Here is a 22,376-nt window from a genome sequence, read left to right on the forward strand (position 1 = left end):
TACGCGAGCGCCGTCGCCACCTGCGGGCCCAGAGGCTGTGACGTCAGGGAGATGATGTGCGCAGGCGCCGTACCTTTCGGGAGGCACTGGGAGGACCGCCCACCTTACTGGGCTGCAGAGGCCCAGAGGGAACGGGGTTTACAGTGTGGTTACCAACACATTTCCGGTTGGCCTCAGCAGCAGGTGCTCTTTGCAAACGGTTGGCCCACGAGAGTGGATTTCGTCGCTGAGGGAGACCCCCAAATACTTTGTCCACTGGCTCCTTACTGGGACTTTGAGCCTGAGCCTCTCTGCTTAGGCTACTCTTAGCAAGCGACAACCTCTCAGAGTTCTGCTCCCTATGTGTAAAGAGTGGTACCATCACTCATTTCCGTGGTTGTGAAAGCACCCAGGGGAGAGGAGGGCATCTTCCCTCCCAAATCGTCTGCGGTTTCATTTAGGTGGAAAAATATGCTTTTGCAAAATTTCCTATTTGCTTTTCATGATGGTGCAACTGTGATGTCAGCTCTTGTCTCCTAACACAGAAATAATACATAATTCACAATAATACATAATTCATAATACAAACAGTTGCATACTCGGAAATCAACAATGGACTCCTAATTTCTATTCAGGGATTCAAAATAAAACTGTTCCACAAATCTCTCCTGAGCACCTACTATGATATTGTAAATCGTGCTACATACAGAGGATTGAGAAATGAAAACAACCCGAATCCTTTTGTGTGGCTTTCCAGGAGCTGTGGCTTTCTACCAGTATCTTGCTATGGTTTGTCCTCTTCCACCATGGAGAATTGAGAAATTATTCATAAACTGTAGGAGGAGACAACTTATAGAATTACTTCATTTTAGCATAAAATATTACTGCTTTAAAATGAAAGTGAAATTTTGCTACAACAGGCTCTGAGAATACATTTTGGAGCTTTTAAGTGCCCTTAGGAGTTGTCTAATATACAAAAGCCTCTTTTTACAAACTGACACACATTTAATCCACAGTACTAATTTGTAGTAAAGCTACACTTAGGGCTCCTTCTAGCTCAACAACAACTATATGTCACATCAGCTATGTTATCTGACTACTTTTCTAAAATCACTTGAGTCGTAAAGTCACATGGTACTGTTTTGTGGGTAGTTTTTCCACCTACTAGTCAACTTAATTATCAATTCACTTTGGAAGAGCACCCAACAGTGTTAAGTTAGAGGACCCTCCACGTGCCCATCTTTTGCGAAGGCATTTGTGGACATTTTTGTACCCTGTTCAACATCTACTGAGCTTGTATAATGTCGGAGATTGCACTTTGTATTAGTGATATAAGAGGGGAACAAGGAAACCAGACAAACTCCAAGTTGTTTCAAATCCCCATCTCCAAGTTACCATGTTATTTTAGCCTTCTGATGCTTGGTTCACAGAGAATCGAGTTTTTCATTGAGTATCGTCTAGAGTTGCTTTGATTATTAGTTTATTTGTGTAAGTGGTCGGTCTACCATGGTGGGTGGTGCTTATCAGATGATACACCACCTGATAACAATTTCTGATAAAAACAGGAATTATTATCAAGAGCCTCTCTGACCTGGAGCTCTCAATTTGGTAGCAGATTCCAAGCTTTAAAAAACATTGTTACATATCCTCTGTATATATAATACAGGGTACAGAGAATAGGGAATGACGGGGGGTAGGGTTAGACATCGATAAACAAACAATTGAGTACAATTTGGTGCGCAAGGCGGTTGTCAGTGAAGGTAATGACGCTCCAGCTTCAGGGGCCCATTTGTATGGTCACTTCCAAGGACCTGGGAGGGGCCCTAGCAATGTCTTCACTGTCTTGTGCTTCTGTAAAATTTGCAAAAGTAAGGTAATGTTCCATTCTTTTTCTTTACAAGGGCCGTCTAAATGGTACAAGTTTCGGGCCTCATAAACCATGCATCCGCCCGTGACGGTCCACTCTGACAAAGGTAGGAGCGGTCTGGGTTGGGAGAAGACAAAAAGAGAAACGAAGTTAAGGAAGCGATTTAAGTGCCGGAACTCACTCCTATATCCTTAACAACCGACTGGGGCACACACCGCTTCTTCGGGAAGACATGCGTCCTACAGGCAGATCCGGCAGGCTCCGAGCTCTCACCCCGGAGGCCTCGGAGGCGGGGCGAGAGGCCTCCGGGTGATCGGAGGGAAGAGAGGCTACCGGACAACCCGCCGCTGGGTATCCGGCCCATCGCGAGCATGCGCGTGCCGGCGCCCCGTTCCCGCGGTATCTTGTCCGTCCGGGCCGCCGTCGCGGGTGGGGAAACTCCTACGGCCGCGGTCTCTGCGCATGCTCGGGAGGGCGGGCCCGCTTCCTACTCCCGGGAGGAAGGCGAGAGCAGGTGATGTGGGAGCCGGCGGGAGTATTTGCCGGCTACACAGAGCGTGGGCCGGAAGTGGAGGAGCCGAGAGCGGCGCCGCAGGAGCTACGGGCTACACTGTGGCGACGGCGGCGGCCCCTCGGCTGGAGGAGGACGATGAGGAGCGACGGAAGCGGCGCGGGGGGACGCTTCTCCGCGGCGCCGGGTTCCGAGTCCGCGGCCGACTGCGCAGCCTGCGAGCAGGTCTAAGTAAGTGCGGTGCGGGCCTCGGGGCCGCCGTGTCCCGGGGCCGCGGGGGGCGGCCGGCGGGGGCCTCCCGGGAGCGCGGGGCTACGCGCCCAGGGCCGTGCGGGACCGGACGGAGCCCTCTCCGCAGCCTCGCCGGCCGAGGGGGGAGAAGCCCAAACAGACGCCGCTGTGGGAACCGAGGCGCGCCGATTCCCGACCGCCCTCCAGTGCGGCGCCGGGACGCTGTCCTAGAAGGTGTCTTAGAATCCGCTGTTTCCAGTAACGTGTACAAACCGGCGCGTGGACACCATCCATCCCCAGCCCAGCCCTCCCCCGCACACAGGAAAAGTGCAGCGAAAATCCCAGCTGCCAGGTGTGAGACATGGAGTAGTCCTGGCCCACTCAGGTCAAGAACAGGTTTAGACCTGCGAATTCCATGTTAGGAACTTTGGGGTGTTTATGAAACGGGGCGGGAGCACCCCATAGAATTAAGTCAGTTTTGCTGTAGAGTCTTGTCAACATGTGTTTTCTGCAAAATGCATTACGAGACTTACTGCCCAAGGTATCAGAACCCCAAACAAAGTCTTTTATTCGATAGCTCTTTGACTTAGGTTCACCATGTTACAGTTACTGCATAGAAAGGCACAAGAAGATGTGGGCTTTAAGTTTTGATGCTTGGCTTTTCATGGATCCTCTCCTGGTATCTTTCGGCACGCGTTAAGAACTTGTGCGCAAGCGTGGGTTAATCTCGTATCTTTTGCTGAGAGGTTAAGTTTTATTCCACGAGCTAAGAACTCGTGGTTGACCATCTAGTGGTATGTCATAATTGTCCTGCTTACGTCCTAGACTGCTCAATTCAGTAGCTGTTAATAGAGATTTACTGTGTGCCAGGCATTGCTCTGTCGACTGAAAATACGGATTTGCATAAGATGATGTCACTGTCATCAAGGAACTCACAGTCTCTGTAAAGCAGATGAATTACACTACGGCAGTGAGTGCCACCACATGAATTTGTACAAACTACAGGATGTGAAATGGTTGGCAGTAGGGAGTAGAGGACCAGGGAAGGCTTTCTGAAGGAGCTGCTACCTGAGCTGGGTTTTGACAGGAAAAAATAAGGCAGCGCCCTAATTCCTTCCTGTGTGCACCTACTCAGGTAATCTCCAGTGAGTCCTACCATTATTTCATCCAGGTCTAGCAGACCTTCTAGTTGTACTTACTCTGCTCTAGTAGATAATAAAATGCTTTAACTTTTGTCTTGTACAAGTAGCTGCGTGTACTAACATACTGTGTTACAGTTGATCGCGGCCGTGTTTCAGTTACGTGTTTGACCCCCTTTTTACACACCAGGAGACATATATTTAGAAAGCTTACGTGAGTTGGCAAAAGCCACCCAGCTGTCAGCATACGGAGCCTGAAAACACCCTCGTTCCCACAGCACGACGCTGCTTGCCATTGATAGGTCCTTTGGAATGATGAAAGTGAGCCAGCTTATGAATATCTGTACATACGGACCTTGGCAAGCCTCCTGGCTTCTCAGCCACACCTCAGGCCTGAGCGAGAGCATTTACTAACCAAGTTGTCCTGGGTCAACATTGTGACTTTAGAAGTGGATACAGGAAACAATCCAACCTAACCTTTTTCTGGGATCTCTTCTCTCTGGTCGCTTACCTCAGGAAAATCTACTTCTGTTTCTCTGTTTTTCTTTAATTTAGAACTCGGTTGTTACTCAGAGATTCTAAAATCTTTCTAATTATCGGTTAGTCACCTCAGGAATGTTTGAGGCCCTTATATACTCTTTTGAGAACAGACCTAAAAAAAAAAAAAAAAAAAGGGTTCTAGTTTTTCTATTTAAGATTTTTTCCCCCTCAAGCGATAGACTGCATAATAAATTATTACATTTTATGTTGCTGTTTCGTATAAGTCTCAACTCCTACAGCAGTATATTGTACTGGAATTACAAAGCTCTAGTATATCCAGGGTGTGAACTGTGTGCGTTTATGAGCTAGCCTGAGAATCTTACTTCTTCTGTAACACTGATTTTATAAGAAAATAAATTCCAAGTTTCACCCATTTAGTTAATAGTATTTAGAACACTATCCCGTCGTAAGTTGGAAACGTCCTGAATTTCATTACCAGTTTTAATTCTTACATCACTGTTTGCATTTTTAGCCTTGTGGATCTATTTTTTTAACCCTTTTCTTTCTTTGTTATTTATAATCTCAGAATAAATTGTGATTGACTTCCACAGTGACAAGAATCTGTTATCTTTGTTCTCTCAGAGTTGACTAGATTTGCGAAGTCTTCTGTGCTTCAGGCGAAAGGGAAAGCACAAAAATGCTACTAAGTTGCTGCCTGGTATAATGTTCCAGATGTCTGCTCAAGCCAATTGAAATCCCAGTTTAAATCCAGCATCTCCATAGGCAGTTACTGTTGATTTGTCCCATAGGACTATTAATACACACTTTTTCATTATTGGTGACACGTGGGTAACCATTAGGGAAATAGATAATTCATCCTGTGGTGTCTCCAGCACACTGATAGTGGCTGTTTGTGTTTTCATTTCAGCTGTGCAGCTGGCATGGTTTCTTAACTTTCCGGTGCTTAGCAGAAAAGGAGATCCATTGATGCAGGAGAGCTGAATCTGCTTTCCCTGTTACTTGAAATGTGATTGGAAGCTGTGAATTCCCCCAGAGGATACCATTCTCCCCCTGTGATGCAGACGTTAGGCGTGACACATGAATTTGCTTTCCACTTTTTAGTCTTCCCTTGAACCTGCACATGGTTTTGTCACTTGTCGGTATGTTTCTTTAATGTACGAGCAGTTTTTATTTTTAAGCAAGATGTTCCTAAAATTATCAATCGAGATGGATATAAAGGCCTTTAAAATAATAGTATGTTTATGACTTCTTAAAATTCTATTTATAATTGGTTACTCTTCAGTCAGATGTTTCTTGGGGAAGTCATATTTAATTCATGTATAGGTAAAACATCTTTTGTAGTTTTCAAAGACCTTTTACTGTTGGCAGAATCAGTAAATGAATATATACTGTGCAATACGATATAAACTTCTGCATTTAAAAAATAATGAGAATAATTAGCATTTACTTTTTTTTTTGCGAGACAGTTCCAGCCTTCATTAAAGTATAATTTTATATGCGATTGAAAGAGTAACATATTTGTTCAGTTTACTCTGCTAGTATTATTGGGGCAGTCATAATTAAATGTATCCATTCCCATAGTTTGAGCTTTAGTTCTTGATATATCTAAGTTGTTAATCTTTATTTATTTAAAAATTTTGGATAAAATATTGCTAAATGAATAAGTGGCATAGACAGCTGTTTGATGGAAAGTAAGAGAAATTCTTCACCCTAGAGTTGTACTTTGTCCTGTTTTTTAAAAATTGGCAAAAATTTCCCCATGGTTTCTTTAAGTATTCAAGCATAATGAAATCCAGAGATTACTAAAATTATGTTGTGAAGGGCACATAGTTAAGGTTTTCGTTTTCTTTTGCTCTGTGTAAGGACAGTGTGATCTTTCTCTAATTTTCCTTGGCCCCTCTATAATTAAATTTATGTTAGACATATACAGTTACATATGCCCATGATCCCTGAGTAGACCAAGGGCTACTGAGTAGATCATGAGCTACTTAAGAATAGGACTGCATATTTATAAGTTTTAAATAGTCTATAGTGTCTAAGCACTATGATTCAGATAGCAGGTGTCTGCAAGTATTGGTGGCGTTGTCTTTAATCTTGAAATACTATGATAAGATGCAATGGAATCTGATGAGGCTGGGAAACCAACCCTGGGACCATTTTGTGGTCTGGGCTGGGTTTGAGAACTCCCTTGGGGGACGTGTAGTTGTGTTCTGAGGACTCACATGATTGAAGGTGAGCATACGTTTGGTATTGCTCTCTCTTTTTTTTTAAGCCTCAGCTTACTGAACAGTTATTTAAATATTTTTCCTTAGAAATGGAACCATTTGCGATCCTCCAAGTACATATGTGAGGGAGCACATAAGGTGATTAAAGGAGGTCAAACGCACATGTTCATCACTCACTCAGTTGACTGGTCACTCAGCTCACACCGTAACCAACATGGTGGTTCTGACAGCTTCACCGCTATAAATTGTTTATATTTTTAGCCTTAAATGGGTTACTGTGTACTTATATGGGCTGATATTTAAAGATAGGAAGCATATGGAGCAATAAAGGTGAACAAAACAAGTTAATGACTAAAATTCTCAAGATGAGCATCATCAGATTTCTTTTCATTCATTTGCTCAAAGTACTTGTAGAGTATAAAAAGATACTACTAATATTTCAGAACCATTCTTTTAAAAAGAAAACAATCATAATTAGATTTACTTTGTCTATACATTACAATAAAAATTAGTCTTTTTTTTTTTTTTTTTTTTTTTTTGGGTTACGCGGGCCTCTCACCGTTGTGGCCTCTCCCATTGCGGAGCACAGGCTCTGGACGCGCAGGCTCAGCGGCCATGGCTCACGGGCCCAGCCGCTCCGCAGCATGTGGGATCTTCCCAGACCGGGGCACGAACCCGTGTCCCCTGCATCGGCAGGCGGACTCTCAACCACTGTGCCACCAGGGAAGCCCCTAGTCATGTTTTTAATAGATTGTTTCTTGAGAAGTGCTCATAATATCAGATGGCACCTCTAACCACTTCATCTAAATAAAAAGCACAAAAATTGTTTTTAAGGTTGATATTTTTTCATTCGGATATAAGACCTGTGCATGTTATAATAATGTACCTATTATTGATATTGTAACATAGTTAAATTTACTTTGCATGTTATTTTATATGTAGCCCTAGCATCAGTTGTTTTTTAAAAAATATATTTGTTTACACATCATGCTTTTTTGTTCATAATTAACATAAAGCATGTAAAGCATCAGATGAGGAGGATTTGTTTAGTTTTGGGTAAGTCTGTGTTGTTAACGAAGCATCAGGTACTCAAGGAACAGATAAATTGAGATTATCGATGGAGTAGACATGGAGAATGGGAATAATTCATAAACAAGTATGATGGTTGGAGCCATGAGAAAGAATGAAATCCCTGAGGGAAAGAAAGGTAAATACACAGGGCCTTGGAAAATGCCAACATTTAGGGGTGGGTCAGAGCGAGAAACACAGTGATTTGATTATACTGGAAGCTGAGGAAGATTCCAGGTTTGGTGCTACTTAGGGGTACGGTGTTGCAGTGGGGATTGGGAAAAGTCCATTGGATTTATTAGTAAGTGAGGTTTGCTTTTTATGAGAGATCATCACAAGAGCTCACGCATCAGATCCTCTACTAGCGAGTAGTTAGCAGTTACTGGGGTGGTCGAAGCCATAGATAGATGGGCTTTAGAGACATTTGATATGTGAGAGCTGGTGTGATAACTTGGCAAAGGTAGAATTGAGAAATGAGAATAAGTCAGGCACTTATTTAAGACGTAGGCATAAGATTAGAAACAGAGTAATAATGTAGAAGAAGAATGGCAGATGAAGGATATTGGTTGACCGAGCTTCTATGCTCTACAGGTCTAATGTTCTTTCCCTTTTTAATTAGTATAAACATTGATTTCACTTGGAGTACATTAAACTCAAATTTCTCTTTATTGTTTATGATACTAAGATGTTATCAGCAGGTGCATCGCAGCATGCAAAAGAACCTGGCGAATAACCCATCTCTTCTGGCAACACATTTCATAAATTTTCCTCATAGGATGTACTTTTTTTTTTTTTCGCGGTATGCAGGCCTCTCACTGTTGTGGCCTCTCCTGTTGCGGAGCACAGGCTCCGGACGCGCAGGCTCAGCGGCCATGGCTCACATGTGGGATCTTCCCAGACCAGGGCTCGAACCCGTGTCCCCTGCAGTGGCAGGTGGATTCTTAACCACTGCGCCACCAGGGAAGTCCGAGAAAAGGTTTTGTTAACCCTTTATTCAAAAAACACTAATTTTTTGACAAAAGAAGTGGAAAACTTACTGTTAGCTCTAGGATCTGTGCAGTGGACTGTACCGGAGGCAATGTTCATTTTTATTGATCATCATAGCCTCTGGGTTTATGTGAAGTTGTTTTTACATCTCAGCAGATGGCTCTAGTAATTGTACTTTGTTGATAGTTTCAGCAGATTTATCCAAAAAAATCCTTCTTATATTGTTTGATAGATCCAGTCCCATTAAGAGCATGGTGGTGTGATACAGAAGGAGGAGCAGAAATTATTGGTTAATTGGGTTATAGGACAAATAAGGCAGTTCGTGCATGGAGGTCTCTTTCTAAACCGCCAATATGCCGTAATGTATTATAGAGAAGAGACACACACTCTAGAACAGTTTTTATTAACCTGTCCTTAAAATTGACATCCATTTGATATTCCTCAAAATGAATTGACTTTTATTGACTTCCACAGTTTAACAGTCCATTGCAAGATTACCTTTGTTTATCACAAAGTCATTTAATTAAGGCAGCTTTTCAGGAATGCTTTGTGGAAAACTGCAAGGTTAAATCCCTATTGTTCCTAACCAATAATGGACTCAGATATGCCATTTTTCTGGTGTCCAGTCTTAAATATATATGTCTGACGCTCAGAATGCTGTTGTGTTTTCTTAGAAATCTAATAATTCAGATACATTACTGGATTGTTCATTTAAAAAAAAATTTTAGTTTTGAATATATATAAAGTGGTGTACTACCCGTAGGGATACAGTAGTGAAAAAGAACACAGTTCCTGGCCTTACAAATTTAAATTCAGTATTGTATGTTGAAAAGATTCTGAAGACGAAGCAGCTGTTATAGGAAATTACCAGTGATTTGAGAAGCATCCATACCATGAACATGATGAGATTCTAAGAGACTCAGAAATAGTTAGATGCTTTGAAATCAGAGATTAAGAGCTTTGGGTCAAAAAGACTTGATTTCTCATCTTGTCTCTAGCATTAATCAGCCTTGTAAATGTTAGCAAGTTGCTTCACCTCTCTACCTGTTGTTTTTTTTTCATCTGTAGAAAGGAAATAACATTGCATGCTTCCTTAAGTTGTGAGGATTAAATGACTTAAATTGGAAAAATGAGTCAGCTGAAAATTAATGAAAATTGCTCAGACATTGTTACAGCCCTCAGAGATGCCACCAGAGCATGAGGTATGCTGGGGACTGTGGTTCCTGACAGAGGAGCCCAGGAAGACGGCTGCTGTTACTCACTAACCATTATCGCAGGGAGACCATACTTCTGTCCCAGCCTCACTTCACTTCGAAATATGTCATCTCAGCCAGGCAGCAGGTCTCTGGATATTGAGAGCTAGCGCATCAACAATTCCCTATTCCGGGGTTAAAATGCCCTTAAATATTTCTGTAGTTACAAATGGGAGAGCTGGTTGGATCAACAGTGAGATGCTTGAGCAGAACTTATTTCAGAAGCTCTCACTGATCATGGATCCTGTCCTGTTTCCATCCTCTGGAAGAAAGAGGAGAAGGAAGAGCCCGGTGCGAGAGACCAAAAGGCTGATCTCTGTACAGAGCTTATGATTTCTGGGGAAGAGCTCAGAAACTTGTTTTCAGGAAATTTCTCAACAAAAGATTTGACTGTCAGGTGATGCTGGCATTTCTCATGTTCTCAGGCATTTCTCATTATATGAGGTTAGATTTACTGTGTACATTACAGAAAGACCTTTAAAAAATAGATGTTTTGCCATAATTTCCTATGAATGATGATAAATATATGCAAGCAACTGTGTGTTTAAAAAAGCAAATTTATCTTTAAACATCTAGTTGCAGTTCCCAAGAAGGACAGAATGAAATAAGATGATGTAAAAACAAAGATGATGGTAATGATGACAGTCATGGTAACGATGATAATAGCTGTTTACTGAGCCTTTTCTGTGAGTGAAGTCTTGTTTTGGAGGCAGCAAAAAAAAAAAAAGAGACTACTTTTTTAAAAAAGATATTTTTTCAAAGTTTGAAAATCGAAAACTTTATATAGTTTAATCTATATAGGTGGTTTGAATTTCAAAATATGCCCTGTCCATGTATTATGAGGTTTATGTTTTATTTAGTGTTGTACTAGTTTTTTATAAGAACTTTGATGTGAAAACTTGAGTCAATTCACTCCTGATTATCCAGGTTGTAGGAGTGCTTTGCCATGCCCTTATCAAATTCCTATATATTTTTTTCTTATAGGTGCTTGGTAAGTTCTAATTTTGATGTTAATTCAAGCAGAACATGGTTAAGAATGTAGTAGTACAGCCAGAAATACTAGTCACAAAAGCAAATGAAGTTAATATATCTGTAGCATTTGTAAATGCTTTTTTATCAATTTTGTTTGACAATGCTGACCACCTTTATAAATAGGCATTTTTAGAATTCTCATTCTACTGAAAAGGAAATTCAAACTGGAAATAACTGATAAACCCAAGATTATTTAACAAATATATGGTAGAGCAGACTTTAAGGGTGATGGAATTTTAGTGTTTTTTTCCTACTATATCACCAAATAAGTGATATTTGAGTTACTCATCTCTCTGATACTTCTGCCATAAACGATTGGCTTGACTATGAAAAAAAGTACATTTTTTCCCTAAAGAAATATCTTAAATGGTATCTTATTTTCCAAATGACACAGTGCCTTAGTATATTTGTATGTTATATCCCAAACCTTGTTAATCCTAATCATTATACAAAAATTATTTTGATGTATAAAGTAAATGCCAGTCTGTTTTCAAATTTTCCTAATATAACTTCCGGGTACAAATGAAAATCGTTCTCTTAAAGAAATAAAATTAAGTAAGCATTAGATGAAAAATTTAAGTGCTCAGATGTGTTGTTCAGACTTATCCACTACAGTGAAGGATTATAGAGTAGCCCTGTATAATTTAAGCTGTTGATGAATAGTGGTCAGAGATTGTAAACAGCATTGATTATTGACCTGGAACAGTTATTCAGTATTCAGTGTAATTGGCTTATTTGGCTGCTGTAGTGTAGCCTCTTTCAATCTGGTTCTTATCCAGGTCTGACACCTAATGCTCAGGTATTGCTTCTCTAGTTGTTAAGCTTGGATCTTTGTTTTACCTCACATACCTGCTTTTCTCTGGCTTAACATAGTGCTTATTGTAATAAAACTTGCTGCAACTGGGTGGCAGTGTTGATTTTAGAGAAACTTCAGAAAAATGCTACACTGTTGGTTTATGTTCAAAGAGAGTTATTTGAACGCAAATTCAGATTCGAAGGTCCATGTTTGGCGGAATAGTAAAATATTCTTGGTGAGATTATAATGAAAAATCGAATCTATTAAATTGTCTAACTCATCTTTGTAGCCAGTATAATTTAACTTGGTTTTCAGTGTTTAAATCTAATTTGATGAACTAAAATGCCACATTTATTAGCTTATGAAATACAATAAAATTTTATAAAGATAAGTCATTAACAATTATTTATTAAACTTAAGAATAACTTCTTTATGGTAGTTTTGTTAGTGAGTAAAAGAATGTAATTTTTAAAAATGGTAAATATATAAGTAAATGAGTACTACATAAGCAAAATTGTAACATCTCACCTCTTGTGCCTTTTTAAGACAACACACATAAACTTTATTTGATAACAAAAACAATGACTTCTGAAAGCTTTTCTTTTGTATTTTCTTTACATCAGTTATAGTTTTTAGCAAACTTTAAAAAGATTTTTCTCCAGTAAGTCGTTTTCTTCATTTATCTCTGGTTCTGAAATAGAATTTCTGTGTCTTTGTTTCACACTTATCCCCCAAGTGTTTATGGCCTTATCAGTATACTGTAGCAATCTTTGTTGACCCGCTGGTGTGAAATTGCAGTGAGGGCTCTATAAAAGATTGAGCATATTTCACAGTATTAACTATCTAAAGTCTCTTTTAATCAGATATGAAAGACAAATGATTAGACTTTTTCTTAAAAATAATACAATATTAGAAACTAGTGTTCCATTTAAATTATTTTTTAAATTTAGCTGTGAGAACCTCCAAATAGAAGGGAACATATTTTATATTTTAGTTTAATTATAATTTTCTTCTATAATGTGAAAAAGAAAATTGACAATAAATTCTATTGGATTGGTCTTGATAGGTTAGAATCTGTTAACTACCTCTTTAATAAAATTTGCCCTTAACCTACCTAGCTCAGTAAAGTTGTTTTGGGTCCCATCTCCTAGAGAAATGGAAACAAAAGCAAAAACTAGACAAATGGGACTTAATTAAACTTAAAAGCTTTGCACAACAAAGTAAATCATAAACAAAACGAAAAGACAGCCTATGGACTGGGAGAAAATATTTGCAAACCATGAGACCAACAAGGCCTTAATTTCCAAAATATACAAACAGTTTATACTGCTCAATATCAAAAAACCCCCAAAAACTCTCAACCCAATCCAAAAATGGACAGAAGACCTAAATAGACATTTCTCCAAAGAAGACATACAGGTGGCCAGTGGCACATGAAAAGATGCTCAGCATCACTAATTATTAGAGAAATGCAAATCAAAACTACAATGAGATGCCACCTCACACTGATCAATCAAAATGGCCATCATCAAAAAGTCTACAAATAATAAATACTGAAGAGGTTGTGGAGAAAAGGAAGCTCTCCTAAACTGTTGATGAGAATGTAAATTGGTGCAGCCATTATGGAGAACAGGATGGAGGTTCCTTAAAAACTAAATATAGAATTACTCTATGATCGAGCAGTCTCATTCCTGGGCATATATCCAGAAAAGACGAAAACTGTAATTCAAAAAGATGGATGCACCCAGTGTCATAGCAGCACTATTTACAATAGCCAAGACGTGGAAGCAGCCTAAATATACATCAGCAGATGAATGGATAAAGAAAATGTGGCATACACACACACACACACACACACTGGAATATTACTCAGCCCCCAAAATGAATGACATAATGCCATTTGTAGCAACATGAATGGACCTAGAGATTATCATGTTAATTGAAGTAAGTCAGACAGAGAAAGACACCGTATGGTGTCACTTATATGTGGAATATAAAAAAATTATACAAATGAGTTTATTTACAAAACAGAAATAGACTCACAGATATAGAAGGCAAACTTATGGTTACCAAAGGGGAAGGAGGGGGAGATAAATTGGGAATTTGGGATTAACAGGTATACACTGTTAGATAAACAAGGACCTACTATGTAGCCCAAGATACATTCAATATCTTGTAATGACATTATGGAAAAGAATGGAAAAGAATCTGAAAAAGTTATATGTGTGTGTGTGTGTGTGTGTGTGTGTGTATGTATGTATCTATATATAACTGAATCACTGCTGTACACCTAAAACATTGTAAGTCAACTATGTTTCAATTTAAAGAAAGAGTAAAATACCAAGGAATAAATTTAACCAAGGAGGTAAAAGAATTGAACACTGAACACTATAAGACATTAATGAAAGAAATTGAAGGATACACAAGAAAGTGGAAAGGTATTTGGTACTCATGGATTGGAAGAATTAATATTGTTCATACTGCCCAAAGCAGTCTACAGATTCAGTACAATCCCTATCAAAATTCCAGTGGCGTTTATCTCAGAAATAAAACAAATAATCCTAAAATTTGTATGGAACTACAAAAGACCCTGAATAGTCAAAGTATTCTTGAGAAAGGAAAACAAAGGTGGAGACATCATGCTTCCTGATTTCAAACTCTATTACAAAGCTATAGTAATCAGAACAGTATGGTATTGGCACAAAAACAAACACATAGATCAGTGGAACAGGATAGAGAGCCCAGAAATAAACCCACACATAATATGTCAATTTATGACAAAGGAGCCAAGAATATACAATGAGGAATGGACAGTTTCTTCAATAAATGATATTGGGTAAACTGGGTAGCCACATGTGGAAGAATGAAACTGGACTACTGTTTTACACCATACAGAAAAATTAACTCAAAATGGATTAAAGTCGTGAAATTTAGCACTAACTCAAAAAGATATATGCACCACCATGTTTACTGTAGCATTATTTACTATATAGCCAGGATACAGAGACAACCTAGGTGTTCATTGATGGATGAATGAATAAAGAAAATGTGGGATGTGTCTGTGCGTACACACACAATGGAGTATTATTCATCCATTAAAAAGGAGGACATTTTGCCATATATAACAACATGGATAGATCTTGAGGGCATTATACTAAGTAAAGTAAGTCAGAGAAGGACAAATACTACATGATCTCACTTATGTGTAGATTCTGAAAACAAACAAAACAACCCCATACTCATAGATAGAACATATTGGTTGTTGCCAGAAGCTGGGGGTAGTGAGCAAAATAAAAGAAGTGGGTCAAAAGGTATAAACTTAACAGTTGTAAAATAAGTCATGGGGATGTTATGCACAGCATGGTGACAAGTTAATACTGTATTGAATGTTTGAAAGTTGCTAAGCGTAGATCTTAAAAGTTCTCATCACAAGAAAAAGATTTTGTAACTATGTATAGAGATGGATGTTAACTAGATTTATTGTGATCATTTTGCAGTATATACAGATATTGAATCATTATGTTGTACACCTGAAATTAATATGGTATATGTCAGTTTTACCTCAAATTAAAAAGTTGCCCTCACCTTACCTAGCTGACCAGTGGGTGCACCAGGAGCATTAGAAGCGTGCTGCTTGGTCTCCAGGCTCTTCTGTCTGCACAGCTGGGACACAGCCAATCCACTTATGCTCCAGAGCGTTTGTTCCCTCATATAAAAAATTGGGAACATGGCATCAACTTATTTTTCTGTCAAATCAAGGAGAATACATGAATGAAAGTACCTGCATTTTTTTTAAGAAAATGAATATAGTTTGATGAATATTTGTGTTTCATATATACAGCAGTGGAGGGAGAAAGGAGACCTTGAGAACTGAAGGAATGAAGAAAATTAGAACAATCGATTTTGTGGATGGATTGATGTAGGTTTCCAAGGATTCACCTAGTACCATGATTTATTACATCATGGATCTAACTTTTAAAATAATAGATATATGTTGAATTACTGATTCTCCCTATCTCTGTCTCTCTTCAGGACGCTTACGGAGAGCCACAATGGAAAAGTCCTGGATGCTGTGGAACTTTGTTGAAAGATGGCTAATAGCTTTGGCTTCATGGTCTTGGGCTCTCTGCCGTATTTCTCTTTTACCTTTAATAGTGACTTTCCATCTGTATGGAGGCATTATCTTACTTTTGTTAATATTCATATCAATAGCAGGTATTCTCTATAAATTCCAGGATGTATTGCTTTATTTCCCAGAACAGCCATCTTCTTCACGCCTTTATGTTCCCATGCCGACTGGTATTCCACATGAAAACATTTTCATCAGAACCAAGATGGAGTGCGTCTAAATCTTATTTTGATAAGATACACTGGAGGACAATTCGCCCTATTCCCCAACTATAATTTATTTCATGGGAATGCAGGCAACATAGGTCACAGGTTACCGAATGCATTGCTTATGTTGGTTAACCTCAAAGTTAATCTTTTGCTTGTTGATTATCGAGGATATGGAAAAAGTGAAGGAGAAGCAAGTGAAGAAGGACTCTACCTAGATTCTGAGGCTGTGCTAGACTACGTGATGACCAGACCTGACCTTGACAAAACAAAAATTTTTCTTTTCGGCCGTTCCTTGGGAGGGGCAGTAGCTATTCATTTGGCCTCTGAAAATTCACATAGGATTTCAGCCATTATGGTGGAGAACACATTTTTAAGCATACCGCATATGGCCAGCACTTTATTTTCATTCTTTCCAATGCGTTACCTTCCTTTATGGTGCTACAAAAATAAATTTTTGTCCTACAGAAAAATCTCTCAGTGCAGAATGCCTTCTCTTTTCATCTCTGGACTCTCTGACCAATTAATCCCACCAGTAATGATGAAGCAACTTTATGAACTTTCCCCATCTCGGACTAAGAGATTAGCCATTTTTCCTGATGGAACTCATAATGATACATGGCAATGCCAGGGTTACTTCACTGCCCTTGAACAGTTCATCAAAGAAGTAATAAAGAGTCATTCTCCTGAAGAAATGGCAAAAAACTTCATCTAATGTAACAATTATATAATGTTTTTTTTTGATTAATGCACTGTATTTTAATTTGTGCAGAACGATAAAGAATGTTCCTTTCTAGAAGTGTGTTATATCTGTACTTGTCTGAAGAGTGACATTAAACTTTGAAAGGACTTCAGTGCTCCTTTAAAATGATCCAAATAAGTTTTTTACATTTGAAGGACTATAATTATTGGGATTTCATACATTTTCATCGAACCTTTCAATATGGTTATGTATCCATATCTTTAGTTTAGTATGCTATCATAATAGCATATTCAGAAGTTTCTTGTTGCTGAAGTTGTGTAATCTACGTGACACTAGATTAATGACTAAGTGTGGAAGGAGACATGTAAACAAGAAACCTTTGGGTATTATTCCTTTAGTAAATATTGGGACAATCATGGTAAGCAAACTTAGTTCTGTAATTGCATTTTTCACCGTAAAAAATGAAATGCATGATGGTATTTTATTCCTTGACTTATGCAATGCAATGTTTTTAATGTAAATACTGGTCATATACCAATGTATATGGTAACCTGGGTTATATCTATTTTTATGTAAACTCTATTTTGTTTTTAGCAAGAAATGAAATTGAGGCCTATGTGCAGGTGCCATTGAATTTTGCTCTGGTGAATGCTGAGATCCAGCTTTTTCTTACAAATAAATGGGACCCCATTTTCCAATATAAACGTACCGTGTTTTGTTAGGTACAGTCTGGATCATGGCATGTAAAAATAGAAATTGAGAATTTTACTGCAGCTTTGATGTGCATATTTGAACTTTTAACATTTGTAATTTTGGTGGCAAAGAGAATTTTAGCTTCTGTCGATTTGTAAGTCTACAGCTGAACCACTAATAGCAGTCATAATGAAGATTAGAATCTGTTTAAGAATTAGGAAGTCTTATCATTACATTATTGTACATACTATTTTACAAGAATTCCCACATTTCATTTTTAAGTCCAAGTATCTAGGTATATCTGTCCCACTAAAGCCAGGATATCATTTATTGGACTTTCTGAAAATAAAAGTTACAAAAAGAAAAGTAAATGAAAACTATATTCTTTGGTCTGATGTTTCAGTTATGAAATAGAAGAACTGCATCAAAAGACAGCTTTAGGAAGTCTTATTTATTTTCTACATGTGAGAATGTGCGGATAAAGGAACTCTAGAGCTTTTGATCACAGAACCTGTGACCACATTTAACAAATAAATGGCTGTAAGTGGGAAGTAGTATTTCGACATATAGAAGGTAAGAAAAAATCTTATTTAAAAAAAGAGCCCCTTAATCCTTACAGGATTTACCTTAAGATATATAAGCTAAGTTGTTTCAAGCAGTCCTCAAAAATTAGATGTAATTGAGCTCTGTATGTTATGTCAGCTTTAACATATGATATTCTGAGTATTTTAGCTATATTTATTGGCTTTGTGCAAGCAGCTAGGGCAGAGAAATAATGGGTCAGTAATCTTGACCTTAATTGAAGCTCTTTCCATAGAGATAGGGCTAGAAATACTTTTGCCAAATAACATTCTTATTCACTTTATGTCAGTATTTAGAAAAAAATAAATTATAGCAAGTATGATTTCTAAAGGATAATGTTTTCTATAAATTGTAAAAACATCATGCGTTTTTAAAAAAAGTTGGAAACGCGTATCATGGAAGGTGTATTTTGTATTTATAAATTCACTACAATTAAAGGCTACTTTTCATCTTGTCAATCATAGCTATGTAGAATGACTATCCTAACTAGTAATGTATTAACAAGAACGTTAATACAACAAAATGTAGTGTGTTTAGACATGAGTTTACGTGGCATACCTTAGACTTGTATCATTCTTTAAAGTTTACAAAGTACCTTATGTTTTCATGTGATGATTTAGTCTAGTACACTATGGAGGAATTTATCAACTTTTTCTTCATCAGTGTTTTGTTTTATGCTGCTTTTTTTTTTTTTTTTTTTTTAGTACTCCAGGTTTATTAACAATCCCCCCCTCTTCTTTTTGACCCAGGACTTCAGAAGTTGTGGAGTACATGTGTCCCATCCCTACCTTCATTCTCCTCTTTGGGTTGAGGAGCCTTTCTTTCTGCAACAAAAGGAAAAGGTGTCTAGGGTTGTAGCACATCTTTCCTTCCTAGTTTCCTTCTGTATTTGAGACTGGTTCCTTAGATGGGAAGAGAGTAGAAGACAAACTCTTATTATCAGGGGTCCATGACGCCTGTGGCATCATTTTTTTAAAGCATGTCTAATATTGTGGCCAAAGCAATTGGTCTTAATAAAACGTGAATTCTTCATGAGTCACACCTTCATTTTGGACTCATCTCTTAGTGGGAATAGGTGTGTGTCCATCTTGTTTATTAATTTCTGGCTCATTGATGTAAGAGCAGCTGTAGGAGTTTCTGAATGAGTTTTTTAAGTTATTAAGCTACTGGAATTTGGAAACCCTAGAGTCATTTTAAATATGGCAAGAAAAAATCCGTTGAGATCAAAATCCATTATTTTAAAAGGGATTATTGGGGGTAAAATGGCAAAAAAGATCCTAAAAAAAGATATTACAAAATACAGGAAAAAATCATTTGTAACAGATAAAAGAATACTAATAGGATAGAAACAACTGGAAAGGGAAATGTGACATCGTTCTTAAATGTAGATCTAGGAAATAATTAGCTGGTGAGGTTGGTGAAAAGGAAGCATAACATGTAAAACAGATCATTTGAACTCAAGGTGTTTCTAACGGAGAAGGCAACTGGAGCACCTGATACTGCATCTACCCTATGTTTTTGCAAACACTTTGACTGTAAAATTGGTGGTTTCGTTAAAATGGTGTTCTGAAATTTGTTATGGGGCAGCTTAAATTTATCTTTTCATGACTGTAGACAGTTGAGAATAACCCAAATTCTACCTTTGGTAATGCGTCACCAGATTAATGATACCGTAATATTTATTGAGAATCATACCACCTGATGCTTTCATACTCATTTCTTTTGTTCATAAGATTTGGTTTGAGGTGGGTATGGGCTTGTTTGGTGGAATTAAAGAATGAAGGCCATACTCAATTTTATATAAACTATCATGCAAGCCCAGCCAAAGTGTAGTTTTTGACTGAGTCCTGTCCTTGAGGTTAGGAATAAATAAGGTAAACCTTAAAAGAGGGTGTCGCAGAAGTCACTTTTTAAATTAGACTATGATTGAGATATACTGAAAACCTCCACTGACCTCTCCCCTCTCTGTTTTTCTTATTATGTTTGACAGCAATTATGGAGAAAGAAATGTGAAAAGAATTAGTCATAATGCTTTTGGATTATCCTTAAATTTATGTATTTTCATATCACTCAGGTAAAGTTGGGAAATGACAGAGCACAGACATATTTTTAAAATCGGAGTAGAAAATAAAAAGCACTTCTGTTGACTTATATTGCCATATGCGCACATCATCTCAGCTAATCAGAAATAGTATATTCATTTGTATGACAAAATAAATGCATTCATCCTAATAGTAGTCAACACATTTTGCCAGATGGTGCAAATATACCTCCATTTATATTTTGTATCTTAAAAATGTAGTTTAACAATAGGACTGTGTGTAAGAGACACTTTTTTTACGAAAAGTGTCATATATACATATGTAACAGGGATGAGTGTGTGTTGTTTAACATCATTTATAACAGAATTTCTGTCAGTACTCCATATACTGAAAATTCAAGTTGTTTTCAACTTCAAATACGTTCAGGATAAAATAAGTTAATCCCATTTCATAATGTAAATCATATTTTTGTTATTTGCCATATTTTATTTGAAGCAGTGATAAAATTTTATAACTCAAATCTGAATGTTATAGTACATTATGTGCTAATCATGGCAAAGGCAAACATTTACATTTGTGTTTTTACAATAAATTTCTTTAAAATACGCTTTCTATTTTTCTGTACTGACATATGCAATAAATTGATACATTAAAAGTTTGATTAATGTCTTAAGATAGTTTGTATTCAGTCTTTTCTATTACCTAGATATATGGTAGGACATTAAAGCTTCCTTAATGATCAAATAAACTCCTGAATTGTTCTGAAATTAATTTTTATTGTACTAATGGTGTGAATAAAAAGTAGAAGTTAGATTTATTTTCCCTTTCCTCGTATTTTTCTCTCACATACATTTCATTTAGGCTAATATTAAATATTTTCTATATGTGAACTGCTGGTGAATGCATAGACCCAAAGCATTTGATTAGTTACATTAATCTAGGAATAAATAGATTTTAACTGTTCATGGTCATGTTGTCTTGAGATTTCATAAAGTGCCCTTTTATGAAATTATGCTTTTTTTTCTCTTATTATACTGTGTTTATGATTTGGGATGATTACAAAAATGGCCTAATATTCATTCGACCTTTAGGGGGCTGTAGCTTGCTTTCCTTAACCAGAAATTTGCATGCTTAAATAGTGTCACAACCAGCTGGATGATAGGAAATGTATGAGAAACCTTAAATGGCCCCCTGTAAGTGCAGATGAAGAATTCACCTAGTGGAGACCATTTTTCCCATGGGGTAGATCTGGTGGGAAGAAGCATCCCTCATGTACTTCCCTGAGAGATCACCAAGCTGAATCCTTTAGCTAACTAGTTCTTATTTTCAAGTGATAATTTTTTCACATTCCTATTTCACTCTTCAACTCCTGCTTTACATCCTAAAGATGATGAGCAGTTGGATCTGGTTAGAGACTGTAACTCCTGTCTTATTAAGGGGAAGGGAGGGAAAAGATACTTTTTGAATACCTACAAGTGTATAATGTGCTAATGTCATTGAACCCTCACAGCAAACTGTCTAGTAATTTACATATAAAACTCCCATTTTATAATAAACGAGCTCAGAGTGATTCAGTAATGTGCTCAAGATTACCCAGAATGGAGCTGGGATCTGAATGTATCTCCAGTTCTAAATCTAGGACAATTGCACATTCCCTCATTTACTCAGTGAAACAATTTGTTTTTATCCATGTTGGAGTTGATTTAAGACATTGAAATGAAATTAAAAAGTGGCTATGTATAGAAAATTAGGAATATACAAGAAACTACACTTTTTCAAAGTAGTTAAATGTATGTTCCTGTAGGAAAATGTAGAAGTTAATTAACCTCATAAGACTTCTCATCCTCTTTCCTCAGCCTTTTATAGAAAAATTTAGGAGTCATCTTCCTCGTGAAGTGAAACTGATATATCTGATCTTGCTGTTTCCTTTTCCAATAAGATTTATTTTCCCAGCCTTTCCTCTATTACCATTATCACCATACCAGTCCCTGGAATTATTTTATAATAGCTGACATTTTAATTGAATGCTTGTTATTGTACCAGGTATTGTTCTGACTCCTTTTTGTCATTTATTCTTTTTTTAAAAAATTTTTGACTGCCCTATGTGGCTTGTGGATTCTAGTTCCCTGACCAGGTGATTGACCCAGGTCCATGGCAGTGAGAGTGTGGAGTCCCAACCACTGGACCACCAGGAATTCCCTGTCATTTATTCTGATAATTGAATAGTCTATGATCTGGTGTCCAATCCACTGACCCCACTCCTCCATGTTTGTCCTGTTCTAATTTGTCAGAAAAATCTGCAATGCCTTTCCCTAAGAGCATTTAGTGACTTCATTTCTCATTAAAGTCAAGACTTCTTGGTCTATAAGGTCCTTCACCACTACACAATCTCGTTGTGAAAGAAATTTTCTCTTTCTGTTTCCATAAGCCAA

The 22,376-nt window shown here is 37.7% G+C and overlaps 1 protein-coding gene across 1 annotated transcript; it reads left to right on the forward strand.

Annotated features, from left to right (window-relative positions):
* Positions 1–2,335: 2,335 nt before the first annotated feature.
* On the forward strand, positions 2,336–20,813 carry ABHD13 (abhydrolase domain containing 13). The gene is given in 4 exon segments (XM_032611159.1): positions 2,336–2,588; positions 15,622–15,918; positions 15,921–16,624; positions 16,626–20,813. Coding segments are annotated over 3 exon segments (1,011 nt in total). The 5' UTR covers positions 2,336–2,588; positions 15,622–15,641; the 3' UTR covers positions 16,656–20,813.
* The last annotated feature ends 1,563 nt before the right edge of the window (positions 20,814–22,376 follow it).

This window comes from Phocoena sinus, chromosome 18, assembly GCF_008692025.1.
Source record: "Phocoena sinus isolate mPhoSin1 chromosome 18, mPhoSin1.pri, whole genome shotgun sequence".
NCBI lineage: Eukaryota > Metazoa > Chordata > Mammalia > Artiodactyla > Phocoenidae > Phocoena > Phocoena sinus.